At 49.1% G+C, this 23,144-nt stretch overlaps 1 protein-coding gene across 5 annotated transcripts in view; it reads left to right on the top strand.

The window, feature by feature from the left end:
• BCL11A (BCL11 transcription factor A) overlaps positions 1–23,144 on the top strand; it is a 76,714-nt gene that overhangs the window by 42,876 nt on the left and 10,694 nt on the right. Inside the window, exon 3 of one of the 5 annotated variants that reach the window (XM_050315605.1) lies at positions 20,018–20,160. In XM_050315605.1, coding sequence (XP_050171562.1) covers positions 20,018–20,160 — 143 coding nt within the window. Of the gene's footprint in view, positions 1–20,017 lie in introns of all 5 variants that reach the window. The other 4 variants (XM_050315603.1, XM_050315606.1, XM_050315602.1 and 1 more) reach the window with 4 other exon arrangements.

Below are 23,144 nucleotides of genomic sequence, written 5' to 3'. Positions count from 1 at the left end.
TTATATAAACAGAGGCTTTATGTTTCGCTGTGTGGATGGTTCCGCCGGGGTTGCACGGTTTTGGTTAGCGGAGCTCTGCGAACGGAGGTGCAGAGGGCTTGGAGCCGATCAGCTGATTCAGGGGGACCCAGTATCTGAGTGCTGCAGCGATAAGTGTCTGTACAAATATTTATACAATCCCGATGGTCTTTTTGAATTGCATTATTACAGCACAAAAAGCTGTCAGATTTCCAGGCTTTTCCAGGGCTGTACTCCTTACAGCTCGCATGCGTTCTGCCAGCGGGTGCGAGGGAGCTCCGCTCCCGCTCGGAGCCGGCTGGACCCGTGCCATCGTCCAGCCGGGAGCAGGGAAGGTGCTGAGCCCCTGCAGCACCCAGCCCCTGCTGATAAGCCCCGTGAGAGCCTGGCTCTATTAGTTCAGGCTTAGCGCTGAATTTATGCAGTTATGTGGCACGAGGCTGACTCGGAGCAGCCAGGGAGGGAGGCTGTGGGCTGAAGGAGCTCAGGGCCACTTGTGAAGGGTGATGGAGAGGTAACCCCCCCTGCTGCGTGTGAGAGCCACATTCTAATGCCAGACAGCAAACTCCCACCTTGTCCCGGAATGCTGTTCCTCCCTGTGTTGCTCACAGAGGGTCCGGCCTCAAGTCTGCAGCTGATGGTGGGAGGCTTGCTGTTGACTGAATGTCACATTGAAAATGACAGTTGTCACCCTAAAGGAGAGATTAAGAAGGTGTGGTGTCTTATGTGCAGGAGAGGTGGAGAGCCAGGTGTAGATGGATTTGGACTAGAGGTAGAGAACTCATTTTGTGGCTTTTCTGCTGGAAGTCAGTCCAAATTTCCATGTAGGCAGGTAACAGGCACTGCTGGTGTGTATGGTTTGATGGTGGTTTTCACTGGATCTGTGTTTTTAATTAAAGCTTTCTCAAAACCATGGGATTACAGGATCCTACTGGCACTCTGGGATAGAACTTGAAACTGTGACTCCAGTCCCACTTCAGGTTGGATATACACAGGCAAGGTTCACACTGCTTGCTGCCATGAGGCCAGAGGGATTATTCCAGATTTACAAAACCAACGAGAGCTTGAGTCAGTGGTTGGGAAGGCTGGAGGCTTCACCAAAGTGATTTGAGTAAATTGAGCACTGCCAAAAGTGTGGAAAGAAGCGGCTGTCCCAGAGCAGAATTGGAATTCATCAGTAGCTGATCCAGCCCTGGCAGGGAAAGCCCTGTGTTTTCACATGCTGATAGTGGTTGCCTGTCCTGTTCCACTTATTTGTAAGGTTAGGAGTTTGGAAAATATTTGCAAGGTTGTGAAACCAGAGTCCAGGGTTGCCGCAGACTTCTTGGTGTCCTTCAGTGTCACGGCTCAGGATAGCTTTGGTTTTTAGGGATGAGCATGTGTCTTCCAACAGCTCTAAGTGTGTCTCCAGGGGTTTCAAAGGAGTGGGCTCTTTACTTCCAGTGCAGCATTTGTTTGATTTTAGGGCGTGTTTTTCCCCAAGGAAAGAAGAGTAGCAATCCCATGATCAAAGAAACAAAGCAAATTGCTGCGGGATTTCTGCCTAACAGTATTTGAAGACAAAAAAAAGTAGTATACACTTCATAAATGTCACGTGTGCCTCAGCACCGCCCTTCTGGAGCAGTGTCCAAGCTGTCAGGCTTAGCAGCCAGTGCTTCAGCAACCTTTTATGTTAGTGGAGAGCAGTGTGTGTCTTCTGGGACAGCCCTTCACCTGGGACCCGTTGCTGTACAGTTAGATCAGAGCCGTGAGGCTGCTTCATCCACATCCCCTCTGCTGCTGCGAACACACTGGCTTGGCCATGCAAGGAGAGGATCGAGTGAGTCAGTGAGGGAAAAATCGCCTCCTGATGCTTATGTTAAGGAGCAAAGCCAGGTTTTCCATGGGGGCTGATTAACGCTCTGGGACTGCTGTGTGGGCCCTGCTCCTGCAGCACCCAGTGCCACAGAACCCCTGCTCTCCCAACCGGCCAGTACCGCTGGACAGACCGTGCACAGTGCAGCAGTGTGGTTAGCCAGATAACGAGGGCATTGACCCTGTTCTTCTGTCTGCCTTCCAACAGGAATAGCCCCATTCCTGAAATTTCACCTGCACACCTCGTGTGTAAACCATCTCGTTTGGCCGCAAGATGCAGGCTGTTGTTGAGCCCAGCTGCAGTGTGTGGGATGGGGTAGATCCCTTCCCTCCCTCAGTGTTGTTGTGAGGCAGTGCTGTGCTCAGGCTTTCCTGGGACAAGATCGATTAGGGATGGTTTTCTTAAAAATGCCTAATGGGCTCAGGAGAGCTGCATGTGTTTCCCTGGCAGCCTCTCCCTTAGCTTCCAGCAGGGATGTGCTCTGCCACTGCAGCATCCCAGCTTTGGAGGAGGCAGATGGAAACTGTAAGTGCTCAGGGCAAGTTTAAGGCGGCATTATTAATGTCACGAACCCAAAAAGGAGTCTGTGTGCAGTGTGTTGCTCGGAGTATAGTGTAGCTCTGTGGAGCAGAAACATTTTGTTTGGTGTCTCACAGACAGCATGGCTGGAGTGGGCAGGTTTTGAAGGGGTCATCTGTTCCCTGCTGTTCCTCTAGTGCCAGTAGCTCCGTCTCTCTCAGGATAGACATAGTGGCATGGGACATCCTCACCTTGAGTTTTAGAAGTAGTAGCAACACGCTGTTTTGGAGGGCTTTAAAAAGCTCGGGTTTGGAGAAGATGGGAAAGTAAGAGCAGAACTGCTTCAAACAGCTTAAAAATGTGGGATGTACAGCACAAGGTACATGCACTGCAGCTGTTTGAGACCTGATCTGATCCTGATCACCTTCATGTCCTGTTGCAATGAGCAGGAGCTGTGGGTGCTGCTGGAGCTGCAGCAAGGGAATGGTCCAAGCCCTCAGCTCCCATTTCAGTGTCATCTGAGGCTGCGGAGGGTCACCAGGAGCTCTGTAGAGCTGGAAGCTCAAGGAGCAGCCAGACTGGCAGATAGGCAGTGCCCAGAGGGACACATCCTACTCCAAAAGCAAGGGGCTGGCAGTTGGCTGCAGGAGCGGGGCTGTAGCTTTGGTACTCCGTAAACAGTACCAAAATCAACACCTCAGTTCTGTGGCTGGTCCCTGCAGACTCCTATCCCACAGATACCGTGTTACAGCACCTGCACCAGCACTTCTGCGGGGCAGAAATAAAAGCTGTGTGCATCTGCTTGCAAAGATACACGTACTTACTGAGCACTGTGAGCGGCCTCGGCACCAAAATGGTAAAGATGCTTTAGAAAATTGCCTTTAATCACAGCAAAAGCTTTTCTTCTGCTTAGATGGTGACCAGAGCACGGGTGCAGGGGAAAGGACTAGAGCTGTTTTGGCTGGTTTCTCCGTCTCTACCTGGTGTGGGGGTGGGTTGATGAGGTGCACTCAGGTGACAACTGCTCTGGGATGTGCCCATTCAGGGGCTGAGTGTTATAACTTTGCTGCGAGGAGTTTTAGTGTATCTGCCTTTACTACAAGCCTCTTCTGGCGGTAACCCTTGCCTGAGTGGACAGACGGACAGGTGGGAGGATCCTGCCCCCACGAGAGCCCACGGGGAGCCTGCAGCAAAGCCCTGTGGCCACAAACCCAGCTGGTGCCCAGCGCGTTGCCTAAAGGGGCAGATGTCGACGTTGCTCAATGCGACGGAGACCCGAACGGCTGTTTATTAACGGATAAGACGGTCGGGCCGGCACACACGGGCCTGGCCTGTGCAACTCCTGTGGTTTCCAACCGTACTTATCGAGGGAGGGGGCTGCCTGCCCAGGGAGGGTGTTTCCTCTAATCACCAGCTTCACATGCCAGTGGCAGGCAGATGTGCGGGGGGCAAAGGCTCGGCCTTCTCCCGGCAGCCGCTTTGCCGGGCTCAGGGGAGGAGCCATCTAAGGCAGGGCTGGGGAGCTTGGAAGAAACATGTGGCTTAGGACAAGTAAATATTCCCCAAGAATGGGTAACACAGGGGGACTTCACAGACATGGGCATTGTTTCCGCCATCAAATGGGGAAGGAGTTGACTCCTTGCAGTATTTCCCAGCAATAAGTTTAGCCCCAGAAACCCTTTTCCAGGTCCCTCAGAGGCTTCTTCCATTGTCTGCCCGGTGTCCCCGAGATGCTGCGGGCAGCGGGTGAGATGGTCGTGGTCTCATCTTAACGGCATCTCTCCCACTTATCAGGCTATATAATAAACATGGCTTTTAGGGGGGACTTTTTGGGGAGGGGTGCGAGGCAGGCGGTGAATGGAGAGGCCAGACACCATTGTCTGGCAAGAATGTGAGTCCCCCGGGGGCGAGCACGCCTGGGCTCGCCTTCCAAATCGTCCCAGCATCAATCCCCCCTCCTTTTGCGGGATTTCCTTCTCCAGCCGGGGTTTTGTTTCGGAACAAGCGTTGGTCAAACAAGCTTTTGTTTGCGGTCAGTTGCTTGGCACACATACACCACTTCTGGTGGGGGACAATGAGGAAGCTGTTTCGGGGGCAGCTGCGGTGGGACTGAAAGGGAATACTGATGGAAAAAGGGCGCGGGGAGGAAATGGCTGGGTGGAAATTAATTGGGAGGATCTTACGAAGTCCGGGTGTGCTGCAGCAAGGTTGGGAGGGTGGCAGGGAGTCCTTCGATCCTGCTGCCTCATCCCACTCACCACCTCATGCTGGTTTGTTTTACTTTTCCCCCTCCAGGATCCCCTGCCTTGGAGCAGAAAGTTGTACAAAATGTTTGCGACTAGGCGTCTAAAAAGCTTTTCTTTCAGGAAGAAGTAAACCCATTTACAGCAATAACAGAGTTTAAAAGGAATTGTATAAGTGAGACTGACTTCTTTGTCAGCAAAAATTGCAGCAGAACTGTTCATAGATGACATTACCTAAATGACATTACGTACGTATGTCCTTTCTTTCACATTTCCTGTAATCCTGTTACGGCATTGTCCCAATTACCTCAAGCACTGTCATCTTTAAATGCTGTCAGATCTTAACTGGGTGGCCAAGGACATCAGCAAGGGATCGAGGTGAAGCTGATGGCAATTTCAGACCTGCTGTGTATATATGGCCATCTCCCAGCCTGCCCCTGGACACCGGGGTGTTTTCTGATAACACCTTCAGGTAAAGTGATGACTCAAGGACTTCTGCATCTTTTATGGAGCTGCCGCCCACCACCACAGTGTCCAGCACGCTTTCTTGGGAAGTGCAGGGTGTCAGGCACAGACAGGATGTTGCAGGTGGCAGGTATAAGGCATATGCCGAGGACCCAGAGGTAAGCAGATGGAAAATGCCCTGTGGGACCACAGGAAACTCTTCCCCCATAAAGCCTTCAAGGCATTAACAGCCACTTGCAAAGCACACCGAGCTCCCCAGACTGAAGGTGCAGTTGAAGTGCACCATCTTGGTGTTAATAGTTTTTATTGTGTTATTTCTAAAAAATGATGTGAGGCCAATTTCTTTCACTCCAACCACGAATGGGCCGCTGTGGTTTCTCAAAAGCGCTGCCAGGCGTGGCGGCAAATGGGGCGGATTGCGACTCCCGCCGTTCTCCTGCTGGAATACTCGGTGCTCTTAAGCCCCAGGAGTGGGAAGTGTTGGTGTCCAGGCTGTTTGAACTGGCAGCCCCTCTCATCAGGTTGTAATGGAGATGGTGATAGTTGCCAGCTCTGGGGGCAGGAACTGTCGTTTCGTTATCTCTGGGTGCAGTGCCGCCCTCTGAGGGGCTCTGGTCCCCCGTGGTGGCCACTGGACCTGGCTGCAGTGCAAACAACAGCAGCCCTGAACCTGAAGCACTTACTGCAGACAAAAGTGCTTCAACAGCACAACAGGCCCTGTTGGGCCTGTTTTCCCAAAAAACCAGAGCTGCTCTGCATGTCAGCAGCAAGGGGAGTGATGCCAGCAGGGACCAGCATGTGGCTCCCAGATGAGTTGTCTTGGCTGTGTGGCTGTAGAGGTGCTGCAGGCAGGTCACAGTGTGCCCCACGTCCTCGATTCATGTGTAGGCTGAGGGGTGATGGGGGTCTCAGCCCCCTTATCCCATGTGTCATCAAAGAGGTGAAGAGTCAGAACAGCAGGACTCGTGGGTGGAGAGCAGGAGAGCAACTGTTCTCTTCTGTTCATTTGGCCCAATGCAAGGGTTGGACAGAAGCAAGGCTCAGTTTAGTCCCAAAGATGCTGAGAAGCTGGGCCTGGATGCACAAATTTTCCTGCTGAAAAATAACAGCGGAACAGCCCACGGGATAAGGGGGTATTTGTCCCTAACCTTATCATAATATGACCGTGTAGACTACGCAGAAGGTTAGTTGCTTGATCAGGTGAGGTTAGGGGTTTTTTAATGGCTATTACTGGTATCTAAGTGCTGGCAGTTATTAACATTTAATTGTCTTTTCCTGTAAGAAAATACTTATCTTGCTAAAAAATGGGATTCTCTATGATGTTTTGTATGCTTAAAACTCTTGTTTTCATTGAGTTCTCTGCCATCAGTGCTATCTTAATGCTTCCTCTGAGGCCAGTCCCCAGGTCTTATCCTCTGCCAGTCTGAGGCTGTGAGCAGGCAGAAATGTCCTTGCCAGGTCTGCCCACATGAGTGCCATCCTCACTTAACCCCCCTTCTCCCGCAGGATGTGCTGGAGCCATCTCATCTCCCCTTGCCTCCCACAGCCCCCAGCAGGGCTCTCCCTGGAAAGGTCTCAATCCAGTGCTCCTAAACTGGCCACGGTTTGTGCATCACTGCCCGGTCTGGCTGCTGAATTGATGCTTTTCTGGATGCTGGAGTAGAATTTTTTCTCTTCTTTCCAAATCTCTTAATAACTGAGGATTTGGGTGTAGAAGCACTAACTGCACTCTGTTCACTGTTTTTTTTTTTTTTTTTCCAGTCATAGCTTGGCTTTTTTCCCCTATAGGCACAGGAACCATTTATAGCCGAGGTGGGCCGAGTTTGCAACTTATTAATCTCTGCCTTGCATGTGGGTTGAAAAGAGACACCATGCCTTTATCAAAAGCCAGGCTAGCACAAAAGCCTATGCAAAATCATCATCAAATCCTATTAGAGGTGGAAAATATCTCTCAGATCATCTCATTCATTTCCCTGCCAATGCTAGACTGTTCCTGAGAGTTAATTTTCTAGCGTCTGCCGCCAGCTCCCTGTGTGACTGCAGGTCTGTCATCTCGCCTTTGGGTTGTCACTGTAACTTCCACGCTTTTCCTTGCATTTCCAAACAAGCCTTGTTTTGTTCAGTGGTTGCCTGTGTTGCTATTGACCCTGCATTAGGTGTTATCAGTGGTTTTTACTTGGAGAGCACACCAGACCTCGCTGGTGGCTGGAGAAGGCATCCCCATGGGATGGGGTGTGCTGGATGCTCAGGGACGCTTGGGGAATGCCATTCCATGGGCATGCCATTCCATCCTCTGCAGCCACCACTACCTGCCATGGGCCTTGTGAAATGAACATCTCCAAGGGAGGTTTCTCTCCTGCAGCTGTGGATGTGGGTTCAGTGTGAGCAGGTCATCCCTCACAAAGCAATTCTCTCCTCCCAACCTCTGCTGGCGCCGCCTTCAATGAACTCCCACCCTGAAGTTCTGGACTGGCTGTGAGATCCACTCAGCAGGGAGGAAAAATAGTAATAATTCCACTCTGGAGCTATTTATAGCATTAAGCAAACACAGATTTCGTTTCAGAGAAGGAAACGGCGTCTAGGAGTGGAGTAACCTTCCTTGGAACTTCCCTCCGGCACTGGCGGCGCTGATTGAATCCCCCGGCATGGCCAGGGTCTGGGCAGCCCTGCCAGCGCCAGGAAGGTCAGTCCGGCAGCTGTCACCCGGAAAGCATCAAAAGCGCGAGCTGTCGATAGCGACCTGCGTTTGCAGGAAAATCTGAGGCCTTTCTAATTAACTGAGGATCTCTGAATTAGAGCGAAGCCACTCGACAAGCCCCCTCGCATGCCTTAAGTGTCAGGGCTCAGCTGATCGCCGCGTCTAACAAGCGCCTGATTTTTAGCAGGAGGCTCCGAGACTCAATCAGCTCCTAATGGCTCCGTTTCAAAACGTTTCAGTGCATTTTTCATCTCTTACTCTGGAATTTATGCTCTTTGTTCCCTACTCAAATATTCTGGCACTTTTCCTTAATTTCAGGCTTCTGCCTTGCGACAGCTCCTCTGCCCTAACTAGGCAGCTCGTCGCTTGCCTTTCCCCGCGTGCGAGTCTCTGCCGTGGCCGCTCGCTCCGCTTTCTAATCAGTAAGTTTCAGAAATTCCCCCTTCCTCTCCCCCTGATGCGTAGGTAGTGCTGTGGGGTCTGGAGTTTCATAATGAGCAGCAAACCCATCTTCAGGCAGACCCCCGTGTAATAAGGGCTGCAAAGTGGTTCTATTTCAGCTTTGAAACCCCTCCCTTTAAGTCAGCGAATGCAGTTTGCAAATGCACCTGATCTTGACCTCCCTCGTGCTGCTGTTCTGCAGCACCACATATTTGGGCACTGGTGCTCCTGATTTACACCGTGGGCAGTGAGACCCAACCCTCATTTCAGCTGCATTCGCAGCAGAGCCAGATTATGCCCATTTAAACTGGGGGCTTCGAGCCGCTGGAAAAAGAAGGGGGGGTCTTTTCGAACACGTAACTCCCACCGCCTGTAATGAGACCCATGGATACATCCTTGGAAAGGAGAGAATTGGAACAGATAAATTCCATTCAGGCAGGTGGAGAGTTAATCAGCAACTCTTAAGACTTCTCGGCGTGTGTTTATGTTCCAACGGCTTATCCATATCTTGGCAATTATTCACATGAAATAGAATATAAATCCCACAGCCTAATTTTTCTTTGAAAAATTTCCCAAGGTAATCAAATCCCGAAGTGCATCTTCTATTCGGGTGGTTTTATCAGTAAATCAAATTTTTATCATTTATCAGCAAAAGTTAGATTTAAGCATCCCCACTGTAATGTTTGAAAGATGAACATTTGTTTCAGCGGGTACTGTGCCAATCAATAATCTTCCAGCTTGACTCAGCTATCAATTATTGCCGCAATTATTTGTCTAGTTGGATATTTAAAATGTCATCAGAAAGAGATGATTACATATTCCAGAAAGCAAGGCACTGTATAATCAGATGAACTGAATTCAGTTAAATGTAGTGTGGTACTAACCTGTCCTTCAAAGCTGCATTCTGCAGCCACGACTGAAACAACAGCTTTCTGCATTATTTTAAGGAAACGGATCTTAACCTTGGAACAGTGCGTGTTATTGGGGTCGGGTAATACTCGGCTAGGGGAGACCTTGCAAGCCTGGAAATTGAATCAGCCTCACTGACATAAAAGAGAGAGGTGGAGTTTTTTTTTTTTGGCTGGGGGGGTGGGGGGAGAGGGCTGCTTTTGTTGGATTTCATCTGCAAATCTATAAATAAGAAAATCCACTCTTTATTATCCGCCTTTCTGGGAATTTCAACTCCTCAGCTCGAAGCGCCAAGTTTTTTGTGCCCTTTTTGCATTCCTGGACTTGATGTATGTGTGGTAAATACTCTCTGTGCCCCGGGAACGCAATAAAGCTGTAGCAATTCTTGCAAGTCTTCCATCCTCCAAACTCCAGATATTCGGAGTATTATATCATTTTCAACTTCAAGGATATCTCAGCGGTGGAGAGGATACGGAATAAACTGGAGGAAACTAGACAACTTTACGACACCTTTTGGTCCTCCTTGCAAAACAGAGAGGGGGAAAATACATGTATTTTATCGATTCTACTAATACTTGCTTGTGCAAGTTATGAAACTAAGTGTTGTAGGATCTGGTTTAGCACTTGCTGTGCTTGCAGGTCCATGGTGACATTGAACTTGCTCAGGGATGGAATAAACCTTTGCCTTCCTGGCAGATGATTTGCAGGGGGAGGTGTCGTCTGGGGGAACCTGCAGTTCCCCTGACCCACTTTGTCAGGATGGTTTGCTGCTGGCTAAATATCATTAATTTGAAAGCGAGAGGAAAGCAGGACAAAGGGGAAGGCTGGGAAAGAGGAGAGTCTGAAGAGGATCCATTTTAGGAAGTAGATAGTGGAAAAGACTCCCGGGGAGAGCCCCTCAGCCAAATCAGGGGATTTTTGGCTCCACCAAGGTGTGGGTGGGAGCAGGGGTGCTCTGGGGTGGAGAAGGGGACTGTGGTGGTGCCTGGCTGATGAGGAGGGCCAGGGAGGGCTGGTGGAGACCACCACACCTCTGCAGGGTGGTGGTTTAAATGCACCTGCTTTCCAGAGCTGAGCACATCAAACAGAGACTCTAAGATGTGAAAAATCAGCAAAAACAAAGCAAAGCCGTAGGTGATGAGGAGACTTGAGGGCTGGTGAGCAGCAGTGGGAAGGTGCCAGCCCCCTTTCTCCCTGGGATGGGGCTCAGCCGTTCTGAAGCACACTTCATCTCTCCAGGAATACCCCCGTGCGGCGGAGCCGCCGCGTCCTCCAGCAAGGTCCTGCAGCACTAATCAGGTCACCGAGCATTAGCAGCTCTTCCCAGGAAAGCACCATCCTGGCGTTGGTCTGGGAGTCTCTGTGTGTAAGAGATACGTGTGGGTAGGATGTGCAGTGCAGGATATCCACTATGCACAGTCACCTGTGCTGTGGCTGCACAGCTGAACGATGCCAAGGCTGTGATACGAGCCAGGAGGAACATCCCATCACTGACTGAGATGCCATGCTAGAGCATCTCCTTCCTCTCCTTTGCAAGAAACTTTCTGAAGTGTGCCCTGCCTGTCCTTCAGGTGCTACCAGCCAGGGAGAAAACAGTAGAAAAGGAAACAATTCATCACGTAGGTGTACGAGTGAATGAAATGATTTGGAAGCTCTTTGTAGCTGGCTAATTACAACACTGCGTTTAAAAAGGGAATTATTGACGTGATTGTCCCCAGCAGCTACTGGGTAAATGCATAATTGCAGACTGTTGGAGCCAGTGGTACTGTTCGCTGGATAATCAGGTTGGGCTGGGATAGGGGTTTGATGCTCTTTTTGGGGTGATGCTTGGTCCTTGGAAGGTCACAGCTCAGGCAGACCTTCCAGAAGGGGACACAACTGGTGGCAGGTAGGCCCAGAGGAAGTGATTTAGCAGGTATCAATCCCAGACCACTCCTGTTTGAGTCCATTCCTTTACAATCCCTGTACCTGCGCTCGGGAGAGGCTGCGCTTCAAAGAATCAGAGAATTTTGGTTGAAGGGACCTTAAAGGTCATCTTATTCCAACCCCCTGCCGTGGGCAGGAACACCTTCCACTAGACCAGGTTGCTCAGTGCCCATCCAACTTGGCCTTGAAGACATCCAGGGGTGGCATCTGGGATGTTGGTTACTTTGCTAAGGATGCTTTTAGGGATATGAGGGGGGATGAGTGGGGAGTTCCTCCTACAGGGCTGACACCATGTAGTTCATCCTTTGTTTCCCACACTGGTGTTGGTATTAAATGGAGGTGTTACCCACGTGGTGCTGTGTCCTGCATTGCCTCTATTTATCCATCCCTGTAAGCATTAGTGCATAGTGTACGTACGTGTGCGTGGTCAGGTGGTCTGTGCTTGCAGGGTTTCTTTTAGAGTTTCATTCAAAGCCGAGTGTTGCTTTCCGATGACAGGTTTCTTCTGCTCCTCGCTAATCGAGACGCGACAGATTTCCACCCCCCTCAAGTTTTTAAAAAAGCACAAAATCATTCTCAGCCTCATACCTTACTTGCCAAGTTGGAGCTCGAAGCAGGTTTTCTTGGTGGCCAAATCGTAATCGCCTTGAAAATGGTGACAGACGCTGAGGTCAGGCCGGTGTTCCTGTCAGCGCTGGCATGCTCTGGTGAGAGCCCCGCACCCTGTTTCTCCCCATCAAGGCTTTGGCAAACCCTGTGTTTTGTTGCTTGTTGTTAAAGAAATATTTTTTTTGGAGGGGGGGAATTTAAGTGCATCAGGTTTGGTTCTTCTTAGAATGAGTAAATAGTTCACAATATGTTGAGGCTGCAACCAAAATGGTCATCCATGAAATCTCCATTTCTTCTGCAGGGAGCAACTGGTCTCCCTGATTCCATCCCTTCCCACCTGCTCAGGCCCAAAAAACCTTCTGTTTTGTGGAAACTTGAGTGTTGCTGCAACACCCAGTGAAAATGTGCCTTTGGGAGAAAATGGTGAATTCTTGCAGTGCTTAACTCCAGTCTAAATCTTTGACTGGCAAAGCAATGCCAACTGTGCTGTTGTTCTGCTATTGCTGGGGCTTGGGATTCTTTTTGAAGTTCGAGTTCATTAATGTTTTGGCCTGGTTCTTCCTTGAAAGAGGGTTTTCTAAAGGAGGTATAATGAAAAAAATGGCATTATTGGTACTTCCTAAGAAAGTATTTTCCCAGTTTTATTAATATGATTTCAGGAAGTTTGAATTTGCAGGCAAAAAATAATTTCAGGGATATCAATATTGATGTATCAGTTTCAGTATTGAATATCCATCTCAGAAATACCTTTTATCAATAAGTCATGGGTGTAAGGAAAATCTGGTAAAGATGGCAAGTGGGATGTTGAGGGTCCTGTAAAGCAAAATTTCTTCTGGATTTTTTTACATTTTCACAACTAATCTGATCCCAAGACTCTCCACCAGGCCTGTGCATAAAGAAAGTGGACTCATTTTGCAGAATCTTATTTTTCAAAGACAGAACAGCAGTGGTACTTCTTGTTTTACAAGCAATACCACATAACTTCTTTCAGAGTTTTGGGGTTATTTTCCTTTTTCAGTGTTTCTGAATCTGGTTCATCTCATGATAAAGATTAGAGAGGAAGTACCCCCTTGTACATAAATGCAGCTACTGCTGTTACTTAATATTATTCTAATTATTATGACAACAGCAGTGACAATGCTGATGCTCACAGTGCCGTAACAGCTACTTAAACCCAGTTAATGACGGGCCAGGTTAATAACAATCCTTTTGCAATCTGGTGGATCAGGAGGGGGAATTAGTGCAAGAAGGAAAGAAAAAAATATGTTTGGACAGTTAGAGTTTCCCATCTAAACTGGTGCTACCACTACCAGGAAAAGGTGAGTCATGCCAAAGCAGCTTTCTTCTTAACCAAGGGAGAAGTTGGGCTGCTGCGGGCATGGAGTGGACCCACTTATCTCCTGGCCCTGCGATGCTTCCTGTGTCCCAACTGTTTCACTTCTCTAGTTTTCAGTTGAAAGGAATTTCAAAAGTGTGGATTTCCAAAAGAGAAAGAGGGGGGGGGAAAAAAAAAAAAAGAGAGAGAGATTTGACAAGCCAGATGGAGAAGAACTGAATCAAGTACAAGTGGTAACAATTAACTCAATTTTTTTTCTTCCCCCCTTTAAATACCATAACAACTCCAAATTTATCAGTCCAAAAATCAAGCAGTCAGTTGACATTAAAGCTGAATAAAGAAGTTCCTGGGTTTGGCTCAGGCTGTTGCTCCCATAATTGTTTGGTGGCAAGCAGAAGAGAGGGAGAGGGATGCTTGCTGCAGGTTGCAGGTGTTCGAGTCACTTTTGTATTTGCAGTTTGATAGTGAAAAGTGTGTGTGTGTGTGTGTGTGCACCCTTAGGTGCAGATAGCCTGGTAAAGACTGCTTGGCTTTGTTTATAGGCGTGGGGTTTTTGGGAAGGTGAAGGAGAACACAGGAGCTAAACCACCAAGGTTTGCGGTGCTGGATTGTAGAAGGGATGCTGCTGAGAGCAAGGGCTGGACCATCCAGGCAGCAAGGACCAAATCTTGGTCTGCCTGGAGCTTTCTCTGGCACGGGGATTTCTCTGAGGGAGTAAATCTGCAGCTGTGAATGAAATCTTTGTGAACACCATTGGCACGTCCGCAGTCGCCGCTTTCGCTGCCAGTTTGTTTGTGACAACACTGGGAAAACTGGGGTGTCTCTGACACTGCGGGTTTGTGTAGAGCCCATCAGGTGCCCCCCGGGGTGCAACACACGTTGTATCAGGATCTCACTCCTTACCCTGCTGGTCCTTCCCCAGCAGTGTCCTGCACTCTGGGCAGGGGCAGCGAGGGGATGTGCTGTGTGTGGTATTTCAGCGCTGCTCTTCTGCGAAGCGCTGGTGTGTCCGGCGAGCAGCTTTCCTGGATCCAGCCCTGACTTTTGAGAAACGAAGGAAGCTCTTCCAAAGCACATTGGCACACGCGTGCAGATTATTCCATTACTCACTTGGCAATGCCTGAACTTGCATGCCTAGCTCCAGAAATCTTTTTATTTTTTTTAATTCTTTTTTTTTTTCCCCTCCCAGCAGTGGCATCTAGCTGACAGCTTCTCCTCCCAGCTGGTCTTCTCCCCAGCATCTTGTCTGGCTTTGCTGCTGGTGGCTGTGGACATGGCTTTGGGTCTTGCTCAGAGCCAGCTCTAATGTGCCTGGAGGCGTTGGCTTGCTTCGACTCGGACTTTGAGCACGCCGGGTGTATCTGTGAGCACAGTCCAGAACCACCAGCTTTGCCTTAATATGAAAAAAGCCCCTTAATGCTGAAAGCAACCATCTCTTCATATTTTACTGAGTAATTGTGCCAACTGCCCTTAAAGGCACTCAAATGCCAATATCCATCCCGCTCATTTGTTAACATTTTGCGGATCAGAAGCTAAATCTGTCACTTGTGTGTCACTGGTTAAGTCACTTCTTTTCAGGGCATGGCAGGCAAGAGCTGTTCTGCTGCATTTTTTTTTTTTGAGGCAGGAGCCAATAACTTGAGAAACACTAAACATTTGTGCCGTAGTGAAATGCTGTGCCTTGTCACTAGTCTTTTGCTGACTGGGGTTGTACAGAAGGAATAAATACGTAATGGTGGGTGAGGCTTCACTGGGTGACACCAGTCAGGTGTCATCTTAACCCCAGGTTTGCATTTGGTACGTGGTATCCCCGTGTAATTCTCCAGAAGGGGTAATTTCCCAAATAGGAAGAAAATGAGCAGTAGAATTGACTGGGAGGAAAAATGTACACTCCAAAAAAAAGAAAAAAAAAAAGAAAAAAAAAAAGCGAATGGTAATTGGAAGCTATTTGTAAAGAGTTGATGAGCTGTCCAGGAAGGAGAGGACAACTTTGGCCCAAATCCAAAACCCACTTCACTCGCTTCAGTGGTGAGATGAGAACAGCAATTAGATATTAAAAAAATCAATATATGACAATTAAAAAAATGGAAAATGGATAACAATCAATTGCAGTGAGAAACCATGGCGGGTAGAGAGCTGGTCAGGGGAGCTGAAGATGCCGAGGAGAACTGGTGCCCTGGCACCAATGGGGAGAAGGAGAGAAAGTTTCTCAGGGTTCTGGACAAAAGAGAAGTGATAGATGGAAGAAACAGTGAGGTAGAAATTTTTGTTAAATATTTCTGCTGTAGACCTGGAAAGCAGCCTTGCTGTGTTTCTCTATCATGGGTGGGTGATGACGTTTTTTTCTAGCTCATTAGTAGCCAAGGAGGATTTTTGACAAGGTACAGTGGAGAGAAATATTTTTAAACAAAAAGGCCCTGACAAGTTGCACCCAAGAAACTCTGAAGAGTTGACATGAGATGCTAGTTTTTAAAAAAGCTTATGGACTGGGAAAATGATGTCAAGAGCTGGTCAGGGTAATGTGGGGGAGAGTTGGCAACACTTTGCTTATCTCTTCTGGGCAAAACAATTGAAGAGCCAACATAAGATTCAACTGATAAAGAATTAAAGGATAGAAATATAAATTGTGCCCCTCAGATTTATGGAATATAGATCTTGTCAAATAAAGCTGATTTCATTCTTCTAGGTGACAACTGTGGTTGATGAATGTAGATGAAATAGACTCTGCATGGTGTTGGACGCAGCACCTCATGGTACTGTGCATGGGAGGGCTGAGCACTGGATGGTACTGCTGGCACGGGTGATTCAGAGCTGCCCAACAGCTTTGGGAGTGTGGGGGCTTAGCTGGAGAGGTCAGCAGGGGCCACAGTGGTGGTTAGTGCTTCGTTAGTGATCTGGAAATTAATATGCAATTGCGGCTGATTCGCTTTGTGGGTAAAGCAAAGGCGGGTGGATGGGTGAAGAGCGAGAGGGGTGGGTTTATGGGGTGGCCTGGGCAGACTGTCAAGGAGAGTGTGTTGAGAACACACTGGGTACAGCCTGCTGTGCTCCTTGGCTAGAAGAGCAGAATCGGGGCCATGCTCACACAGCTGGAGTACGGTACTCTGGAAGGCAGCAGCTCTGTGGGAGGCTTAGAGGAAAATCAGCTCTTTCCCAGTATGGTGCCAGTGTGAGAAGGGCTAGGCTGGTCCTTGAGTAGTGGGGGAGGATGAAGGGGTGGAAAAATGACTAAATTTTGAAGTGTGGCTTGATTTTTGGTTGCACAAGTGCCCTTGCTGTGCGTGAGGGGGCCCATTGTGCACCAAGAGCTTTTCAGTGTATCAACCACAAAAAAAAAAAAAATCAAAAAGAGAACAGGTAGATACTGGAGCCATAGAAATTCAGGTGGATCCCAGTACCTGTCTGTAAGTGTGGTTAGCTGTGGGAACTGACATTGGTGGCAAGCAGGGGGTGTTTTTTGTGTCTTCTGAGCTGGTTTGAATAGTTTTCACTGGGATTTTGTGCTTTGCCCTACAGATGGTTTATAGTGCTGAGGAGGTCAAGCTTTACTGAAAGGCACCTGTATTGGAGGAAAGGTAGAGGGTGAGGGCTGGTGATCCCTTCCAGCCTTAAATTCCTGGATGTGGAGCAGCCGAGGCTGTGAGCTCCAGCCCTGCTGCTGGTGGCCAAGGAGGGTGGTTCAGCAGTGACCAGCTTTTTGCATCTGGATAGGGGGGATTCCTGGTAGCCTCTTGGAAATCGGCTGAAGCCCCGATGGCATCACAGTGGGTAACACATCCACCACACGGTCCAGGTGGACGATGAAGCACCAAGAGCCCTGTGGGATGTTCCCCAGCTCTGTCCTCGGCCAGCAGCAGCTGCTGCATCTCCCTGCTGTGAGGACCACATCGCTTGCCCGTGGTCTTGCCCAGGTGTGTTGGCTGGGAAGGCTGTGTGGACACAGGGGCTGGCCCATAGCTAGGAGGCATCAGTGGGTACACAGCCTTTGGGTCCTGCAATCCCATCTGACCCTTGAGGGGACCCGGGGACTGCCATGGCAGTGTAAGGACCCGTCTCATCGCTGATGGGCAGCGCGTGGATTAGTGCCATAATTCCTGCAGTTTGGCAAGGCTGCAGCAGACTGGAACGTATCTCTAGGTGGTGATATGGTCAGTCGATAGCCTTCATAATTAATCAAGCACTAATAGACAAATTAGAAATCACGTCTCTTCAAAGCAGGAGGTGGAGACAAATGGCCGGTGGATTTTAACTGTTTCGCTCCTGTATTTTATTGCCTGGTTTTACGTTGCTCCCTTGAAAAAAGGTGGCTTGTTTAGGGGAGTTTTGTACATAAACATGATTTAAAATTTAAATTATTATCTTAATTACCAAACACGGATGGCGAATTGAAAACTTGTTTTTCAGGCAAGCACATGAAGAATAATCTTACATTTTACACTCCACTAAATCAATGTAGCCCTAATTTTGCCACGCAGGAAATCAATTCCAGTCTTTATAACAGTCGAAGATGTTATGAACAAAGTAATTTCGCAAATTATGGCAAGTAACACATTTATTGATGACTGTAGTTTAGGAATTTAGAATTTGTGAGCGCTGTAATATAATAAGGCCGTACTGGCAGGAGCTGAGTGAAATACAGATTATACGGTGAAACTGTAATGCATCATTTGCTATTAGTGGACTGGTAATAATTACCAGTTTCAAAGCAGCTTTTTCCATGTAATCTTTAGTCTCAGTCGTAACAGCCCTTCTCATTGACATTATGATTACACGAGCTGCCCTTATGATCTGGAATATCTAGTTGATGGGAATACTAAAATGTGGTTGCGAGCGCTCGATGTTGTATCCTCATTATAAGATAAAATGCTATTTTCTCTGACCTGATCTATAAGGTAGAGAGGCGAGGTAGCGTTACGTTGTTAGCTCCTACTGTGGGTGTTAAAAACTTACACTTCATTATGGTGAAGCAAGATGAAATTTTCCTGTTTAAGATTTCTCTTTTTTTTTTTTTCTTTTTTTTTTTTCCCACCCTGAGCTCACAAATGAGCATAGGAATGTGAAAGTCCAATTGAATTTCCCTCTAATTTCAGCCGATTTAGGTATTTATCTGTGCTCGCACGCCTGGCACGTGCTAAACACCATGGTGCATTTTATTCCTGCTTCAGGATGAAAATGTTAAATATTATTCCAAGGGCTTTTTAAAGTGATTAAAGTGTTAAACGCCTGCTGTAGACGATTGAGTCTCTTCGCTCGCCTGATTCAGCTTCTCAGGCCAAACGTAGGAAAAACGGCAGAGCCAGGAGGCAGGGAAGAAAGCTGGGATGGAGCAGTGCAGCCAGCCCTGGGTCTCACAGGATCCACAGGATGGTTAGGGTTGGAAAGGGATAAGATGCCTAGTTAAAGATATCTAAAGATATCTAGTTCCCTCTCATACCCTCCAGATCATCACTCAGCTCACCTGAGGAAGAAAATGTGCACATGAAGCTTTTCTTCCCTTCCTCGCATGTGAGATGGGAAACACGACGGGTGTGGATAAAGCGAGGAAATGTGGACATTTTCCTTCCAAATCTGCCTCAACTGTTTTTTTAATTTTCCTTTTCTTCGTATTAAGCAAATAGGGGAAACTTAATGGGGGCAACTCTCAGTGCAGCCTGTTTACCCTAACAGCCTGTTTAGCCTGAGGAGCAGATTCCTTGGGATATGAGTGTTGGGTCAGTGAAGGAGTATGGGATGAAGGCTGGTATCACCCCAAGTGCTGATGCCCTTGGAGGGCTCCTGGTTTATTACTCAGCAAACCTCAACGCCGTGTTAATTTTTTACAATATCACTAAACAGCAGCTCTGTGAGAACTGCTGGACAGGGCTGTAAATGAATTTTTATCCTTCTCTTAGCTCTGGTTTCGGTTTTACCAGCATTTAGCAAAGAGCATCCATGTGGTGGTGGAAGTGAATTATTTGCAAAATCCCAGTAATCAATAAAAGCACCCTCACCTCTGCCATATCTCACACCACTCTTTCCTCACGGGCGGCCCTCAAAAAGTTATTCATCCCCCTTTGTTTTGCCGTATATTAGAAGGGGCCGCTTTCTGCTGTCACTATTAGCCGGCTTTTTGTTTAGTTATTTATTAGTTGGTTGCTCTTTTATAATGTCCGTGTTATCTCCAAAAATAAATTATCATGAAATAGAGTTAGCTTGCTACTTGCCAAAGTGGCATTTACCATCCTCAGCTTCTTTTCAGCGCGAGAGAAATAATGCGGCTCCGTCAGGGCGCTCGGCCAGGCCTCCTGGCCACCCTCCAGCTCTTTCCCTGGCGGAGCTGCCGCTCCTGCTGCCTTCCCCTTTCCCTGTCCCATGCTCCTTTTTTTCTTTTTTTTTTTTTTTCCTTTTTCTTTCTTTTTTTTGTTTTTTTTTTTTTATTTGCCCCAGAGTTGAATCCGTGCTAAGGAGCAGAAGTTGATGCCTAATTCTGTACACATTGTTAGTCTCAAAAAAAAGGAGGAGACTAATAATAACGTGTTGATGCCCAGCTTGCTGGCAGTTGTGATGCTTTGGGTTGCTGCTTTGAACTGATCTGTGTGAGCGCTTTTCAGAGGGGGATTTATTTATTTTATACTTACTTATCTATTTATTTAACCCCCAGTCCAAATGTGTGCAGCCTGTTGTAGCACAAAGTCTGCTGAGTTGGATCTGGCATGGATTGGTTTTAACACCTCCTTTTCCTTCATAGCTTGTTTTGTGCTGTACCTGCCACTGTTCGGTTTCGAACCAGGAGCTGGGGATGGTGGGAGGAGGTGGATATGCTTTGGGTGGGTTTGGACCTTCGTGTTGCGCCCCCTTGTTTCCTCCCATCCCTGTCCCCTGCACCTGAGCTGGGATGTCCCTTCCCCAGCTCCCGACTGACCGAGTGTCCCGGAGGAGAGGAGCTTAGGCGGGGAGTTGAGCTCTCGCCCGCCGCTGGACGGCTGGAGATTGACGCTGCTTGTTGTGTTATTTTGCAGGTAAAGACGAGCCCAGCAGCTACACGTGTACGACTTGTAAACAGCCTTTCAACAGCGCCTGGTTCCTCTTGCAGCACGCACAGAACACGCACGGCTTACGGATCTACCTAGAAAGCGAGCACGGCAGCCCCCTGACGCCACGGGTTGGTATCCCAACAGGACTAGGTGCAGAGTGCCCTTCCCAGCCACCTCTCCACGGGATTCACATTGCAGACAATAACCCTTTTAACCTGCTCAGAATACCCGGCTCGGTCTCGAGGGAGGCGTCGGGGCTGGGAGAAGGGCGTTTCCCACCCACGCCGCCCCTCTTTAGCCCTCCCCCGAGGCACCATTTGGATCCGCATCGCATTGAGCGCCTGGGTGCGGAAGAAATGGCTCTGGCCACCCATCACCCTAGTGCCTTTGACAGGGTGCTGCGACTGAACCCCATGGCGATGGAGCCCCCCGCTATGGATTTCTCCCGGAGGCTGCGGGAGCTGGCCGGCAACACCTCCAGCCCACCCTTGTCCCCGAGCCGGCCCAGCCCTATGCAAAGGTTGCTGCAGCCCTTCCAGCCCGGCAGCAAGCCCCCGTTCCTGGCCACGCCACCCCTTCCTCCTCTGCAGTCCGCTCCTCCTCCCTCCCAGCCCCCCATGAAGTCCAAGTCCTGCGAGTTCTGCGGGAAGACCTTCAAGTTTCAGAGCAACCTGGTGGTCCACCGCCGGAGCCACACCGGGGAGAAGCCCTACAAGTGCAACCTCTGCGACCACGCCTGCACGCAGGCCAGCAAGCTGAAGCGCCACATGAAGACCCACATGCACAAGTCCTCCCCCATGACAGTGAAGTCGGACGACGGGCTCTCCACCGCCAGCTCCCCTGAGCCGGGCACCAGCGACCTGGTGGGCAGCGCCAGCAGCGCCCTCAAGTCTGTGGTGGCCAAGTTCAAGAGCGAGAACGACCCCAACATGATCCCTGAAAACGGGGATGAGGAAGAGGAGGAGGAGGAGGAGGAAGAAGAAGAGGAGGAGGAGGAAGAGGAGGAGGACTTGAACGAGAGCGACAGGCCGGACTATGGCTTCGGAATGAGCCTGGAGGCAGCCCGCCACCACGAGAACAACTCGCGGGCCGGCGAGGAGGGCCGATCGATGCCGGACGTCATGCAGGGCATGGTCTTGAGCTCCATGCAGCACTTCAGCGAGGCCTTCCACCAGGTCCTGGGGGAGAAACACAAGCGGGGCCACCTCCCCGAGCCTGAGGTGCACAGGGACACTTGCGACGAAGACTCGGTGGCCGGCGAGTCCGACCGCATCGACGAGGGTGCGGTCAACGGCCGGGGCTGCTCCCCGGGGGAGTCCGCCTCGGGAGGCCTGTCCAAAAAGCTGCTGCTGGGTAGCCCCAGCTCCCTGAGCCCCTTCTCCAAACGCATCAAGCTGGAGAAGGAGTTCGACCTGCCGGCCGCCGCCATGCCCAACACCGAGAACGTTTACTCCCAGTGGCTGGCGGGCTACGCCGCCTCCCGGCAGCTGAAGGACCCCTTCCTCAGCTTCGGCGACTCCCGACAATCGCCCTTCGCCTCCTCCTCCGAGCACTCCTCGGAGAACGGCAGCCTGCGCTTCTCCACGCCGCCGGGCGAGCTGGACGGAGGGATCTCAGGCCGCAGCGGCACGGGAAGCGGAGGGAGCACCCCCCATATTAGTGGCCCGGGCCCTGGCAGGCCCAGCTCAAAAGAGGGCAGACGCAGCGACACTTGTGAGTACTGTGGGAAGGTCTTCAAGAACTGTAGTAATCTCACCGTCCACAGACGGAGCCACACGGGCGAGAGGCCGTATAAGTGTGAGCTTTGCAACTACGCCTGCGCCCAGAGTAGCAAGCTCACCCGGCACATGAAAACACACGGGCAGGTGGGAAAGGACGTTTACAAATGCGAGATTTGTAAGATGCCTTTTAGCGTGTACAGTACCCTGGAGAAACACATGAAAAAATGGCACAGTGATCGAGTCTTGAATAACGAGATAAAAACTGAATAGAGGTATATTCGTACCCCCCCCTCCCCATCCACCCCCGTCCCTAACCCATCCCGCATCCCCGTAGAGGTTTTCTAGTCCCTTGTGATGGAAGTCATGGAAGCTAAGGATATTCGGAAAGTGCTTGTCACCAGCACACCCTGTTTATTTTCTTTTTGTTCTCACCGTTTGAATGCATGATCTGTATCGGGGCAATACTATTGCATTTTACGCAAACTTTGAGCCTTTCTCTTGTGCAATAATTTACATGTTGTGTATGTTGGGTTTTTTTTTTTTCCTTGGGTTGTTTTTTTATTTTGGTTGGTTTTCTTTTTTTTTTTTTTTTTTTTTTTTCCTTTAATTTTTGGATTAGACAGCATGTATGGTATGTTATGGCTGTTTTTAAATTGTCCCTGATTAGTTGCTGAGCAAACACGTCGCTGTTTCCAATTCCGTTCGGGAAAAAAAAAAAAAAAAAAAAAGGAGAAAAAAAAAAAAAGAGGAAAAAAGAGGAGAGAGGAGGAGGCAAAAAAAAAAAAGAAAAAGGAGAAAAAAAAAGCAAAACAAAACCAAACCCGAGAGCAAACAAAACCGCCCATGCTGCATACATCTTGTAATACATATCATGTACAGTTTTGTTTTGTGACGTGCGAAGGAAAACACGCTTTGGGTGACCCTCTGCGGACAGGACCGATAGCACCGAAGAAGCGTTGCGTTTAGCTAGATTGCTGTCTTGAACCAATAAACCCACCGATTGGGAGAGAGAAGGTTCCCCTTAGGAACGTTAAAAAAAAAAAAAAAAACACAACAAACCAAACAAAACAAAAGGCCTTTAATTGGGAAGTAACCAGTCAGGAAGAGGTAGATTTCTATTAGTTTGGTTTCAAACACACACACACACACGCTAATAATAATAATAAATAATCTGAGTGCCTTGGATCCGTCGCGGCCGATGCCGATGGCTCCTTTCTGCTCGTCCTCCACGCGTAGCTCGTCGCCACGTCGGTCACGGTGTTGAGCCTCTCCCGACGAGTGCGCCCTCACCACGCCGGCTCCCTAGGAACGAAGAGGAAAGAGGAAACTAAGGAAGAGAAAGAAATGACCCGCTCAGTCCTAGTTAATCATCATTCTCCTCTGCCTTTTTA

The sequence above is a fragment of the Myiozetetes cayanensis genome, unplaced genomic scaffold (assembly GCF_022539395.1).
Source record: "Myiozetetes cayanensis isolate MyiCay16 unplaced genomic scaffold, myiCay2020 scf2-11, whole genome shotgun sequence".
Lineage (NCBI taxonomy): Eukaryota > Metazoa > Chordata > Aves > Passeriformes > Tyrannidae > Myiozetetes > Myiozetetes cayanensis.
This window is presented reverse-complemented; position numbering and strand designations above follow the sequence as displayed.